Here is a 13,360-nt window from a genome sequence, read left to right on the forward strand (position 1 = left end):
GACGACGACGACGCGCCGACGACGAAGAGGAAGCGACGCGTCGCGACGTCGGCGACGCGGCGGCGACGCGCCGCGGCGACGAACATGACGCCGACGCGACGACGGACTCGACGACTGACGGCTGACCTTCTCACGCGGGCGACGCTCGAGACGACGCGCGCGGGGCGGGGCGGGACGCGCCACCCCACGCCGTGCGACGCGTTGTGATGGCGAGTGAGATCCGGGGAAAATAAAAAGTTTGGCGAGGCGAGGTGGCGGGGAGAGCTCCTCTCGCGCCGCGCGCGTTCGCCTCTTTACGAATAGAATGAATCGACGTTATCGCTACGTAACAACACCCTCGCTCGTGTAATATCCTTCACCACGCGAGGCATAGCCCTCACAACTCGGCGACGCGCGGACGTCCCGCGTCGCGCTCCTCTCTTCCTTCCTTTTCCTCACAGTACCCGCGCCAGCTGCGTTAAAAACAAATTACTTGGGCGCTTTGGACGCCTTGATGCCCGCGATGGCGGCGGCGTAGTCCGGCGAGTTGAACACCGCGGACCCCGCGACGAGCGCGTTCGCGCCGGCTTCGATCACCTTGTACGCGTTCGCGGGGGTGACGCCGCCGTCGACCTCGATCCACGGGTTCACGCCCTTGGCGTCGCACATGGCCTTGATCTTCGCGATCTTCTCAACCTGCGCGTCGAGGGAGGATCCGCGCGAAGCGACCGACGTCGGGGCGGAGTCGAAAGGCGTCAGATGGAGGAGTTGAAAGGCGTCGCGGCGCGTCGGGATCGAAAGCGAGGGGTGGGCGGGGAGAAACGACGGAAAAGTCCTTAAGGAACGGCGTTCACATCGCGAACGCGGTCGTACGGGGACCAGTGCGTGATGACGTAGGACGCGCCTGAGACTCGATGAACGACTGCCCGCCGAACCCGGGGTTGACGGACATGACCAGGATGAGGTCGACGCAGTCGAGGACGTACTCGAGGCACTCCGGCGGCGTCCCCGGGTTGAGGACCACGCCAGCCTTGCATCCGAGGTCCTTGATCTGGTTCACCGTGCGGTGGAGGTGGATCGTGGACGTGCCGGGGTCGGCGTGGACGGAGATGATGTCCGCGCCAGCCTTGGCGAAGTCGGCGACGCGGAGCTCCGGCTCGACGATCATGAGGTGGCAGTCGAGGACCTGAGGGGTTCGGGGTGGGGGGTGGGGGTTAGGGTTAAGGGTTAGGGTTAGGGTTAGGTTGAGGATCAGACGACGCGGCGCGACGCGCGCGCGCCGGGGCGGGGCGGGCCGCGCGCGGAGGAGGAGGAGGAGGAGGAGGAGGAAAAACGAGAGAGACGACGACGACGCGCGACGACGGATCTTCGCACCTTGTCCGTGACCGGGCGAAGCGCGTCGACGACGAGGGGACCGATCGTGATGTTCGGCACGAAGCGGCCGTCCATGACGTCGATGTGGATCCACTCCGCGCCGGCCTCGTCGACGGCCTTGACCTGCGCGCGCGGGGGGGGGAGCGCGGGAGGAGGGCGCGAGGGACGGTCAGCGACGGCGCGCGCTCGGAACATTCTATCCGATCGCGGAGGGTGCGAGGCGTTCCGGCACGTGGGGGCGATCGAGGGATCGACGCGCGCGCTTCCATGAACGCGTCGCTCGATCGATCGCGCGAGGGGGGAACCGAAAGAAAGACGCGCGAGCGACGCGATGGAGGACGAGGAGAGAGAGGAGGGAGACTCGCGCGGCGGGCGCGCACCTCCGCACCCAGCGTCGCGAAGTTCGCGCTGAGGATGGACGGGGACACGATGACGGAGTTTTTATCGCACGCGTCAACCTTCGCGTTCGCGCTGACCGCGAACGTCTTGACGTTCTTCGCGGCGACGCGCTTGGAGGTGAGCGCGGAGCCGTTGAGCGCCTTGCGCGCGAAGACGGCGGGGGAAGCGGTGAAAGCGGACATCGTTCTTGAGGAGGAGAGCGAGGCGGCGACACTGTGCGGCGCGAAGTGAACGAACGATCTCGCGACGGGCGGCGCCGCGCGACGCGGCCGAGACCAAGTTCGTCACAGCCGAGCAGTCAGAATATCGGACCGGTCGCGTACTACGCACGAAAACTACTTTATCCCACGACCGACCGTCTTTCGCTCGTCGTCCAGCCAGTCTCTAAAATCGCCACGCCGCCCGTCACTGTCCGGGCGCAGCGCGCACGCACACCTCACGAACACCAGGTTCGAGATGGCGCTCACCGTGTCCATGTCCGCGATGCGTCTCGCCGCGCCGAGCTCCGTCAAGGTGCGAATCTCGACGCTCCCGTCCGCGCGCGTCCAAGTCCGTCGTCTCGCGCGCGTCGCGGGAAATTGAGGGTAGAGGGTTTGGTTTCATCGCGCGGCGGACGCGACGACGCGGCGTCGCGCGGGAGCGCGCGCGTCGAGCGCCGCGATCGTCCACGCGACGCGCTCGACCCCGCGCGACGACGTCACCGCGCCGTCCGCGGCGACGGAACCCTCGCGCGCGCCCTCGCGCCCTCGCGACGCCCCCGTCTCCGGCGCGAAGCGAAGACGCCGCAGGGCTTGTCGCTAAGGGCAAAGGCGCACGACGGACGACCCAGATTCTATCCATCAAATCAATCCTCCCCGCCCCCTCCCCGCGCTGACCTCCCTCCGTCCTCCCTCGCTCGCCCGCGCCCGGGATCCCTCTCGCTCGCCAGGCGTCCACCGCGCGCAAGTCCGTCGCGATGACCGGCGCGCCCGTCCGCGCCGCGAAGGCGTCCTCCTTCGCGCCGTCGTCCTCGCGGAGCGTTCGCGGCGCCGCGCTACGCGTCTTCGCCGCCGACGGCGACGAGACGAAGGACGCGGCGAAGGACGACGCCTTCGCGGCGGTGAAGCCGACGAAAGCGGCGGACTTCAAGGGGATGAGCAACGAGGATCTGAACAAGGAGATCGTCGCCGCGAAGAAGATGCTGTTCGAGCTCAGAATGCGTCAGTCCACGAGGAAGGAGTACAAAGGGCATCACTTTGGCATCTTGAAGACGAAGATCGCGCAAATTCGGACGGTGAAGCGAGAGCGCGAAGTCGCGGAGGGGGTGAACAAGCGCGACTCGCGTAAGATGAAACGCGAGGAGCGGGCCGCGAACGTGTACCTTTGATCGCATATGGTGTGGTGTGTTTTTGCGGTCGATCGGTCGGTTTCGGTTGGTTCGCGACGCGGTGTTGGTATATAGTACATTCGTTCATTCGTTACAGCCGTCGCTATCGTCGTCACCGCGGCGCCGGGCACAGTCTGTCCACCGCCGCGAGCGCCTTCCCCGCCTCGTACTCCCTCCCGCTCGGGGACTTCAGCGCCTCCTTCCGCGCGATGAACGACTCGTACACCCCGCGCAACTTCCCGTTGCTCCCGTCGCACTGCAACTCCAGCCCTTCCATCGTCTTCGGATCCCGCTCCACCGCGGATGCGAACGCCCACGCGCAGACGCACCATCGCTCCCCTGGCTTCACCACGGAAGAGAGGTCGTTCGCGTCGCGCGTCGCGCTCGCGCTCAAGAATTTCGCGTCCATCTCGACGCACACCGCGTGATACCCCGCGTCGTCGGGGTCCCACGCGCACGACCCGGAGCGATCGATCCCGGTCTGCGTCGCCTGCGTCGCGTCCGAGCACGGCCGCAGGGGGCCGCCGAGGAGGTTCTTCGATCCGCTCGATGCATCGTTCTCGACGCCGAGGCGCGCCGCGGAGGCGGCGGAAAGCGCGACGACGCCCTCCCCGGCTCCGCGCGCGTGCGCGTTCGCGGTGTGGTGGTGCGTCGCGAGCGCGACGAACGCGCCGAGGAGCGCGACGGCGCCGAGGACGAGCGTCAACGCGCGACCGACGGAGGAGGGGTGATGAAGCGCGCGCGTCGTCGAGGCGACCGATGACGTCGACGATGGAGCAGACGACGACGACGACGACGCGCGGGCGAAGGTCGCGGCCGTCGGCGCGTCGCGCGCGGGCGCGGCGCCGTACGTCGTCGGGAGGTACTCGAACGACACGGAGCGCTTCGGCTTCGAGCCGCTGCGGAGGATGGAGCCGGACGCGGACATGGCGCGGCGCGCGGCGGAGTGGTGACCGCGGAGGTGGCCTCTCGACCGCAGCAGCTTTTGGGGAAAAACGTGAGAAAAACGTGCGAAACGCTCGTCGCCACAGAAAAGTCGCGCCTCGCGCGTTTTTTCATCGGAGCGTTTCAAAGGCGCGCGCGATCAACGTTGATCGGCATCGTCGAAATGCCGTGCGAGCAGTGCGGGTCTTTTTACCAAAAAAAGTCGTCTGAACGCCTCTACTACAGTACGTGCTAACTCACTTGTTGATGCTCTCGAACAAGTTCAGCGTGTCGCGCAGGATGAGAAACATCCCGGACCCCAACAGCAGCAACACCCCCGACGCGGTGATGCTCTGCTCCACGTTCGTCGGCAGCTTCTTCCCCCCTCTGAGCGCCTCTATCGCGATCAAAAATAAAAACCCGCCGTCCAACGCCGGCAGCGGGAGTATGTTCACCACCGCGAGGTTGATGTTGATCACGCTCGCGAACTGGTACAACCCGCTCAGGTCCGACGTCCGCATCACCTCCGCGCCGACGCCGACGATCGCGATCGGCCCGGAGACGTTCTCCTTCGCGGCGCTAAAGTTGGACACGAGAGAAAACAGAGATTTGCTCACGAGCGTGGTGAGCCGCGCGAACTCCTTCGACGCGAGCGCGAGTCCCTCTCCCGCGTTCTTCGCGATCCGCTTCTCGATCGTCGCGTTCGCCTCGAGCTGCACGCCGATACGTCCTTCCCCGGTCGGGGACGTGTTCGGCGTCACGTCGATCGTCATCGCTCGCATCTCGCCAGTCGCGGCGCCGCCCGCGGCGCCCGCGTTCTATACAAGCGAACGTCGGGGTGGAGTTGAAAGGCGTCAGTAGGAGTTCAAAGGCGTCGAGGACGGGGATTGAAAGCGAGGGGTGGGCGGAGAGACACGCCGGGCAAAGTCCTTAAGGAACGGCGTTCACCACGCGAACGCGGTCGTATGGGGACCAGTGTATAGAACGCACCTCCGCGCGCCGCAAGACGTCGAAGCGGACGACGGACGCGCCCGACGCGCGCACGCGGTCGACGACGACGTTGACGCTCTTCCCGTCCGCGGGGAGGACCTCGCCGTTGACCGCGGTGATGACGTCGCCGACGCGGACGCCGTACTCTCTCGCCGCGGACGTGCTCAGCAGCTGCGACACCTTAACCCCGGGCTTGTAGTCTTGCACGCTGTAGGGAGAAGAGAAGGAAGCGAGGCGTCAGGCGGGCGTCGGGAAGAAACACGTAACGTCACGACGCACGACGCGCGCGAAGGAGTGTACTGTACGGGTCCTCGTCGTCTCGAAGTCTCGCTCCTCACCTGAACCCGACGGTGTTGACCTGCGTCGTGAGAATGGCGAGCGCGAAGGCGACGTTGGCGAGAACGCCCGCGGACACCACGATGGCCCTGTCTTTCATCGGTCGGTTCCTCAGCAAGTCTGGGTCGTCCTCCGGGAACGGGCAGTCCGGATCGTCGTCCGGGAACGCGACGAACCCGCCGAGCGGGATCGCGCGCAGGGAGTATTCCACCTCCGGACCTTGATACGACAGCAGGTTGGGGCCGAATCCGATGCTAAACTTCGAGACGTGAATGTCCTGGAGGCGCGCCGCGAAGAAGTGTCCGCACTCGTGCACGAAGATGATGGACGCGAGCACCGCGACCGCCTCGAGCGTGGACGCGGGGCCGTCGAGCTGGAAGTTGGTGCCGAAGACGCCCGCGCCGCCGAGAGTCGCGAGCCCGAGCTTCGGTAGCCAATCCCAGTCCGTGTCCGTCGTCGTCGTCGTCGTCGTCGTCGTCGTCGGTCGCGCTCGCCGCGCGCGATCGTCCTCGTCGTCCGCCCGCGCCGCCGCCGTCTCCGCGATCGACCCCTCCTCTCCCTTTCGCGCGGCGCCGGCGCGTCCTCCGTCGCGCCGCCTCGCCGCGACTCCTCCGCGCGCGATCCGGGGGGTTCCGATCGCGCCGCGCGCGACGACGACGACGCGCGGCACGGCACTTTCGCGCGTCCGCGCCGCCCGCGCGTCGACGCGCCGCGGCGACGCGCGCGGCGCGCGGAGCGCGCGCGGCGTCGTCGCCGCGACGCCGACGCGCGTCGCGAGCGCCATGTTCCTCTCTTTTGAACGATGCTCTCCCCTCGCGTGCGACGTCCGTCCGCGCGAGCGCGTGTGAGGCGCGCGGAGTCGAGAGACGTGGACGGCCGATGAGGTGGCGCCTCGAGAAGCCTCGACGGCTCGTACGAGTACGCGCGAAAACTACGAGGCTGACTGGTCGCCAGTGCGTCATCTCGTGTTTGGCGCTTCCCGCGAGTTTACCTGGAGCTTACCCGTTTTTGAAGATCGCACGCCCGTTTGAAGGGGGGTCAGACCGCCGCGCGCATCCGCCTCCGGGCGACGACTCCACCCCGCGCGCGCTTCTAGAACCCGACGATCCGCGAGAGAGTGTTTCTTCGCGCCTTCGCTCCGACGCGGAGCCGCGTCGGGTTCGCGCGCGACGCGTGAAAAGCGCGCGAAGCGCGACCGCGGCGCGTCCCCATTCGAGTGAGTCAGCGCGCTTTCCCGCGGGAATATTCAGCGAAGCGTCGGAGGGGGAGGACGCGGGGAAGTCATGGCGACGCCGCCCCCTCCCGTCGAGGACGCGGTCCCGCGCTCCCCGTCCGTGATCCTCGAGGACGCGCCGTCGACGACGACGCGCACGATCGGCGGGTGCTGGGTGATCGACAAGCGCATCGGACGCGGGTCGTTCGCCACGGTGTGGCGCGCGCGGCATCTCACGTCCGAATCTCACGTCGTCGCGGTCAAAGAGATCTACCTCGAGAAGCTCTCGAAGAAGCTCCGACAGAGCCTCGAGTCCGAGATCGAAGTCTTGAGACAGAGCGACCACCCGAACATTATCAAGCTGTACGACATCATACGCGACCCGGGAGACAAGGTCGTGCACCTCGTGCTAGAGTACTGCGACGGCGGCGACGTCGGCGAGTACATCAAAAGAAACGGAAGCGTCGACGAGGCGACGGCGCGAGGAATGTTGACGCAGATGGCCGCGGGGCTCACCGCGATGCGCGAGAAGAACTTGATACACCGCGATCTGAAGCCGCAGAACTTGTTGCTGACGTCCGCGGGGGCGAGCGGGGACGGGGAGAAGATCTTGAAGATCGCGGACTTTGGATTCGCGAGGTACATGCACCCGACGGGTTTGGCGGAGACGTTGTGCGGTGCGTCCTCCAATCGTTCGCGTCCTCCGCGCGTGTGTTGTGTATTTCAAAAGCTCGATGACACCCATCCACCCGATGACGGGTTGACATGTCATCGTGACTGACCAATCAAATCATTTCATTCGATCCACAGGCTCGCCGCTGTACATGGCGCCGGAGATTCTTTCGTACCAAAAGTACGACGCCAAGGCGGACCTCTGGAGCGTCGGCTCCATCTTGTACGAGCTCCTCGTCGGCCGCACGCCGTTCACGGGGATGAACCCGATGCAGCTGTTACGGAACATCGAGCGACAGGACGCGAAGATACCGAGCAAGGTGGCGAACGCGCTCTCGCCGGAGTGCGTCTCGATGCTCCGAGCGTTGCTGCGGCGAAACCCGGCGGAACGCGCGACGTTTGAGGAGTTCTTCTCGCACCCGTTTTTGACGGGGGAGAAACTTCCGAATCCGCCGCCGGCGAGGACGTCGACGTCGACGTCGACGGCGGGGCGACCGATGAGCGACCGCGACCGCGCGACGGGGAGACCGATCGTCGGCGGCGACGGGGATGCGATGGATCGTCGTCGCGAGACGGCGACGGCGGAGCGCGACGGCGGCGGGAGCCGGTCGGACCACTCCCAATCTCAATCACAGTCCCACTCGGGGGGATCCAGATCCGGGTCCGACGGCTCGCGCGACTCGTCGCAGATGCCGTTTCCGTTCGAACACGACGCGCGACGCGGCGGCGGCGGCGTGAAACCTATTCGCGTCCCAGACCGCGGCGGCGGCGGCGGCGGCGGGCATCGCGCTCGCGCCGCCGCGTCGTCGAACGACCCGACGCGAGCGCACACGCCGCCGTCGAGCGTCGAAAAGGCGCGTCGCGGGGTCGGCGCGGTCGCCGCGTTCGCGCGCGACGCCGCGTCCGCGGCGGCGACGGCGGCGACGTCCACGACGCACTGGCTCTCGTCCTCCCCGCTCGCGCGGCGCGCGTCCGGCGGCGGCGGCGGCGGGTTCTCGCTCTCGCCGTCGCCGTCGCGCGGCGGCTGGGGCGGGTCGGGGTCGCGGTCGTGGTCGAGGAAGCCGCCGCTGAGCGCGTCGCCGTCGCCGACGAGCCGCCCGCGTCGATTCGCGGGGTTCAACGTCCACGCCAACGCCAACGCGGCGGCGGTTTCGACAGAAACGGACGCGGAGGGGTTCGTGATCGTCTCCGGGGAGTCAGGTGCGTTCTATACACTGGTTCCCATACGACCGCGTCGGCGTGGTGAACGCCGATCCTTAAGGACTTTGCCCGGCGCATCTCTTCGCCCAGGGTCCCTCGCTTTCAATACCCGCCCTCGGCGCCTTTCAACTCCGCTTCTGACGCCTTTCAACTCCACCCCGACATTCGCTCGTATAGAACGGCCCTCGCCGTCGTCGACGCGCGCGCACGCGGATCGCAGTCCTCGCGCGTCGTCGTCGTCGACGTCCTTCACCCCGCCGAAGTTCGCGGGCGTGCTCGCGCGACGGCTCAGCGACGCGGGAGAGAAGCTCGTGAGCGGGACGCGCGATACGCTGCTGTCGTTCGGGACGTCTCCGAGAAGACGACGCGGCGGAGGCGCTGAGGTGCGTTCTATACACTGGTTCCCATACGACCGCGTCGGCGTTGTGAACGCCGATCCTTAAGGACTTTGCCCGTCGCATCTCTCCGCCCACCCCTCCCTTTCAATACCCGCCCTCGGCGCCTTTCAACTCCAACTGACGCCTTTCAACTCCACCCCGACTTTCGCTTGTATAGAACGGCCCTGATAGAGATCGAGATAGAGATAGAGATCGAGATCGAGACCGATTCGTCGTCGACCACATGGACGCGTCCCCGCCGAGCGAGTGGCACTCCGCGCCGTCGCCGCCGCCGCCGGCGACGCCCGACGAGCGACGCGAGCGGCCGCAGCCCGGGAACGCGAACGTCCCGGTGCTCGTCGGAGGCATCGCCGCCGAGCTCGCCGCGACGGCGGCGGCGCTGGCGGCCGCGGCGATCGCGACCGCGCGCGGCGACGCGATGGCGACGACGACGACGAGCCGGGCGGCCACGCTCGAGCGCGCGGCCGCGGTGCTCCGCGACGCCGCCGCGGAGCGCTGGGAGAGCGATCACAAACTCGACGCGCTCTCGTTATCGCTCGTGTCCTTAAACGCTCTGCACGAAGCGCTGTCGCTGTCGCGCGACGCGTCCGACGCCGCGGAAGCCGCGCACGTCGCCGCGACGACGATCGCGGCGAAGGAAGAGAGCGAAGAGAACGCCGCGGAGACGGAAGCGCGCGTCGTCGAGGTTGAGCGGCTGCGAGCCGCGCTCGACGAGAAGAAAAAAACCGTCGCGCGTCTCGAGGCGTCGTTCGCCGCGGCGGTGTCGAGAGCCGAACGCGCGGGCGTCAGCGTGCGCGCCCCCGGCTCCGGCTCCGACTCGATGCCCGACGGCGCGGATGCGACGTACCAGGCGTCGCTGCGGCTGGGACGCGCCGCCGCGGTCGAGGAGCTGACGGGGAACCTCGCGTGCGCGCTCGACGCGTTCACGCGTTCGACGATTCTTCTTTTGTTTTTACTCTCGGAGGGGACGCGGTTCGCGAGGACGGGGGAGCGCGACAGCGATGACGACCAGCGCGCGAGCGGCGGCGGCGGGGGCGCGATGTTGATGTTCGAGGGGAGGGAACGCGTCGCGAGGTTCACGTGCGCGATCGCGGGGAGGTTGAGCGCGTGCGCGGACGCCGCCGACGTCGCCAACGCACGCGCGAGGAAGGTGTTGGGGTCCGCGCCGGACGAAGCGGTCGCGGCGACGTGACGTGTGACCAGTGCGCACGATGTGCGTCGTACGATTCAATCGATTCATTCAATTGTAGCGTAGTGTTTGTAACAACAACTAAAACTGTCTGTATCTTCTGTGATGATTCGCGCTAGCTAGGGGTCGATCCCCGGGGTGAGGGTTAGGTTTTTATCATTTCTCCGTGACGATCTCCAAGACGTCCTCCCCGGGCGCGGCGTCGCCCTCGCCCTCTCCGCCCCCGCCCTCTCCTCCGCCCTCGGGTCCCACCTCCTCCCCGGCACCCTCCTTCGCCCTGATCGCCGCTTCTTCGAGCTGCTTGTGCGCGCCGACGGCCACGCGCAAGGTCCCTTTCATGTGCCCCACGAGCAACGGCACCTTCGGCGGCGGCGGCGGCGGATCCGGCGTCGGCGGTCGCGGTCTGCGGTCCGGCAGAACCTCCTCGAGGGGATACGCGACGAGCGACAGCGCCTTCGTGAGTCGAAGCTGGTCGTACGCGGCCGATCCAGGGTCGCCGGTGCCGACGCCGTTGAGCGTCGCCTTGACGTCCGCGTCGGCGAGGACGTCGAACGGTTTCGCTTTCGGTTCCGGTTTCGCCCCGTCCTCCGCCTCCTCGCCCTCTCCGACTGACGACGCGGCTTCCTCCTCCTCCTCCTCTTCTCCCCCGCATCCGCCGCCCCCTTCCTCGCGCTTCTGCCTCGCGTGCGCCATCAGGAGGAGCATGATCCGAAGCGTCGGCTCCACGCACCCGCGCATCTCGCGCTTCAGAACCTCGCACAGCTGTTTCACGCCCGCGCCGTCGTCCTCGTTGAGCTGCGCGCGACACCGCGGGTGCCGCGCGCAAATTTCAAGCGCGCGAAGCGCGGCTTCGCAGACGAGATGATCGTCCCAGGGGGGATCCCCGGGGACGACGACCGGCTCCCAGTCCCACGTGTCGAAGCTCTTCTTATCGTCGTTCGCGTCGGCGTCGTAAACCTCCGCGTCCGCCGCGCCGCCGCCGTCGTCGTCTCTCTTCGCTTCCCCGTCCGCCGCGGGGCCCGGCTTCTCCTCTTCCCCTCCCTCCGCCGCCGCCGCCGCCGCCGCGTCCTCGCCCCCCTCGCCGCCGCCCTCCTCGCCCCCCTCCGCGCCGCCCTCCGCCGCCGCGCCGGCCTCCTCCTCCGGCGGCGTCGGCGTCGCCGGCCGCTCGTACGTCGCCGCGGGTAAAAACTGATGCGCGATCCATACAAAGCGATGTCGGGGTGGAGTTGAAAGGCGTCAGTTGGAGTTGATAGGCGCCGAGGGCGGGTATTGAAAGCGAGGGGTGGGCGGAGAGATGCGACGGCAAAAGTCCTTAAGGATCGGCGTTCACCACGCCGACGGGGTCGTATGGGGACCAGTGTATAGAACGCGCCTGATGCACGATCGTCGTCGTCCACGTCGGACGGTGTTTCCCCGACGGAAGCAACCCCCTGGCTGCCTCGACGTCCCCGCCGACGCGACACGCGTCGTCCCTGATGGCGTCGTGCGACAGCAACGCCGCGAGGAGCTCCAAGAGACCGGCCGCGAGCTTCTCCGTCCGCGCGAGCGGCACCGGCGGCTTCGGCGGCGGGCCGAGGTCCGGCCGCATCGTCGGCGTCGTCAGCGTCAGCGCGTTGAGTGAGGGCCGTTCTATACAAGCGAATGTCGGGGTGGAGTTGAAAGGCGTCAGGTGGAGTTGAAAGGCGCCGAGGGCGGGGATTGAAAGCGAGGGACCCTGGGCGGAGAGATGCGCCGGGCAAAGTCCTTAAGGATCGGCGTTCACCACGCGAACGCGGTCGTATGGGGACCAGTGTAAGATAGAACGAACGCGCCTGAGAGCGCGGCGGTCGTCCCCGCGTCGCCGTCGCCGTCACCGTCGTCGCCGTCGTCGTGGAACAACTCTCGAAACACGTTGTCCACGTCCAGCGACTCCGGCGTATCCGGCGGCGTGCTCAGCCGGTCCGGCTTCGGAAGCATCCTCCGAATGTCCCCCAACACGTCGAGCTCAAACATCCGCGCCGCCGCCTCCGGGGACATCGCGGCGAGTCGCGTCAACGCGCCGCACGCGGCGGTCTGCACGTCCACGTCTGAGGGTATTTTCCCATACGAAGCGACGTCCGAGTGGAGTTGAGAGTTGAAAGGCGTCAGTTGAAGTTGAAAAGCGTCGCGGTGTGTCGGGATTGAAAGCAGCGAGGGACCCTGGGCGGAGAGAAACGAACGCCGGGAAGTAAACTCCTTAAGGATCGGCGTGCGACATTGAACGCGCCTTCGTCGATCAACAGCGGCGCCAACGGGTCGATCACCCCGCCCTCGATGAGCTCCAGCGGCGTGTCGTCCGGGTCCGACACCGCGGCGAGGACGATCTGGCAGCACGATATCACCTGCTTCGAATCCCGCGGCGGCGGCGCGTTGAACGCGTCGACGAGCGTCGCGCGTAAGCCTTGCTCGAGGAGCGACTTCCGGCCGAACGACGTTCGGCAGAGGAGGTGCACGAGCCGCGTCGCCTTCTGCAGCACCGCGACAGATGTCGTGCCCTCGGGCTTGAGAAGGTTTAACAGCGGCGAGAGGTCCCTCACGAGCGCCATCGCGCCCTCGGGCGCGCCCATGAGATGTTCCACGGACTGCCAGTCCGCGAATACCGCGGCGCAGATCACTCGGAGGGCGTGGAAAGCGATCTTCGTGGACGGAGGCGTCACGAGCAGCGGCCCCGGCGTCGGCGGCGGCTCGTCCATCTCCGCCGCGCGACTCATCTCCTCCTCCGTGGGCTCGTACCACCCCGACGTCGACGGCACGAGCTTGCTCCACAGCGCGTCCATCGTCTCGGGCGTGCCCACTCGCAGGCGCAAGATCGGGCCGGGGCGCGAGACGAGGGCGTGGAGCGCGCGGAGAGCGGCGACGTTCGTGGGCTCGTCGTCGCTCGCGAGCATGTTCAGGAGGTGCGGGGAGAGCTCCGCGGCGAACACGGCGTCGTCGTTCCTGCGAGGAGGGAGTGGGGGTGGGGGAGGGGGGGGGGAGAACGCGGCGTGAGGGGGATGGTCGGGGGCGGACGGCGGACGAGGAAGCGAAGAAGCGTGATTCTCCTTTTGGTCACGCGCGGCGAATGGATGGATGGCGCGCGCGTCGGGACGACGCGCACCTCGGCTCGGACGCGATCTCCTTGAGCTTCGTCGCGCCGTCGATCCGCGCCGCGTCGTCGTCGGACTTCAGGAGCTCGATCACGGGCGCGAGGTCCGCCGCGGGGACCTCGGCGGCGGCATCCGTGCCGTCGCCCGCCTCGCTCATGGCGCACTGGACGACGCGACGCTTCGCCGCGAGCGGCGGGCGTCGCGAAAACGAAAAAA

At 67.6% G+C, this 13,360-nt stretch overlaps 8 protein-coding genes across 8 annotated transcripts; 3 read left to right on the forward strand and 5 right to left on the reverse strand.

Annotated features, from left to right (window-relative positions):
- Positions 1-295: 295 nt before the first annotated feature.
- Positions 296-1,963, reverse strand: MICPUCDRAFT_47473 (uncharacterized protein). Its single transcript, XM_003059373.1, has 4 exons — positions 1,734-1,963; positions 1,354-1,476; positions 884-1,165; positions 296-675 (listed from the first exon to the last, which is right to left on the reverse strand). Exons 1-4 carry the CDS (start codon positions 1,932-1,934, stop codon positions 469-471), a joined length of 813 nt encoding a protein of 270 aa, XP_003059419.1. The 5' UTR covers positions 1,935-1,963; the 3' UTR covers positions 296-468.
- A 206-nt stretch (positions 1,964-2,169) lies between these two features.
- On the forward strand, positions 2,170-3,232 carry MICPUCDRAFT_58637 (uncharacterized protein). The gene is made up of 2 exons (XM_003059072.1): positions 2,170-2,265; positions 2,681-3,232. The coding sequence occupies exons 1-2, from the start codon at positions 2,209-2,211 to the stop codon at positions 3,116-3,118; spliced, it is 495 nt and encodes a 164-aa protein (XP_003059118.1). The 5' UTR covers positions 2,170-2,208; the 3' UTR covers positions 3,119-3,232.
- MICPUCDRAFT_40114 (uncharacterized protein) lies at positions 3,231-4,046 on the reverse strand (the record flags this gene model as incomplete). The annotated part of the gene is made up of 1 exon (XM_003059374.1): positions 3,231-4,046. One exon carries the CDS (start codon positions 4,044-4,046, stop codon positions 3,231-3,233), a length of 816 nt encoding a protein of 271 aa, XP_003059420.1.
- Positions 4,047-4,254: 208 nt separating this feature from the next.
- On the reverse strand, positions 4,255-6,152 carry MICPUCDRAFT_47474 (uncharacterized protein; the record flags this gene model as incomplete). The annotated part of the gene is made up of 3 exons (XM_003059375.1): positions 4,255-4,860; positions 5,033-5,240; positions 5,371-6,152. 3 exons carry the CDS (start codon positions 6,150-6,152, stop codon positions 4,300-4,302), a joined length of 1,551 nt encoding a protein of 516 aa, XP_003059421.1. The 3' UTR covers positions 4,255-4,299.
- A 499-nt stretch (positions 6,153-6,651) lies between these two features.
- On the forward strand, positions 6,652-7,642 carry MICPUCDRAFT_17653 (uncharacterized protein; the record flags this gene model as incomplete). Its single annotated transcript, XM_003059073.1, has 2 exons — positions 6,652-7,258; positions 7,392-7,642. Coding segments are annotated over 2 exons (858 nt in total), but the record flags the coding sequence as incomplete, so codon positions are not given.
- A 1,432-nt stretch (positions 7,643-9,074) lies between these two features.
- MICPUCDRAFT_58641 (uncharacterized protein) lies at positions 9,075-10,135 on the forward strand (the record flags this gene model as incomplete). The annotated part of the gene is made up of 1 exon (XM_003059074.1): positions 9,075-10,135. One exon carries the CDS (start codon positions 9,075-9,077, stop codon positions 10,041-10,043), a length of 969 nt encoding a protein of 322 aa, XP_003059120.1. The 3' UTR covers positions 10,044-10,135.
- Positions 10,094-11,628, reverse strand: MICPUCDRAFT_58642 (uncharacterized protein; the record flags this gene model as incomplete). Its single annotated transcript, XM_003059376.1, has 2 exons — positions 10,094-11,228; positions 11,371-11,628. 2 exons carry the CDS (start codon positions 11,626-11,628, stop codon positions 10,197-10,199), a joined length of 1,290 nt encoding a protein of 429 aa, XP_003059422.1. The 3' UTR covers positions 10,094-10,196.
- A 170-nt stretch (positions 11,629-11,798) lies between these two features.
- Positions 11,799-12,056, reverse strand: MICPUCDRAFT_58643 (uncharacterized protein; the record flags this gene model as incomplete). Its single annotated transcript, XM_003059377.1, has 1 exon — positions 11,799-12,056. One exon carries the CDS (start codon positions 12,054-12,056, stop codon positions 11,799-11,801), a length of 258 nt encoding a protein of 85 aa, XP_003059423.1.
- Positions 12,057-13,360: the final 1,304 nt, after the last annotated feature.

The sequence above is a fragment of the Micromonas pusilla genome, assembly GCF_000151265.4.
Source record: "Micromonas pusilla CCMP1545 genomic scaffold MICPUCscaffold_6, whole genome shotgun sequence".
Lineage (NCBI taxonomy): Eukaryota > Viridiplantae > Chlorophyta > Mamiellophyceae > Mamiellales > Mamiellaceae > Micromonas > Micromonas pusilla.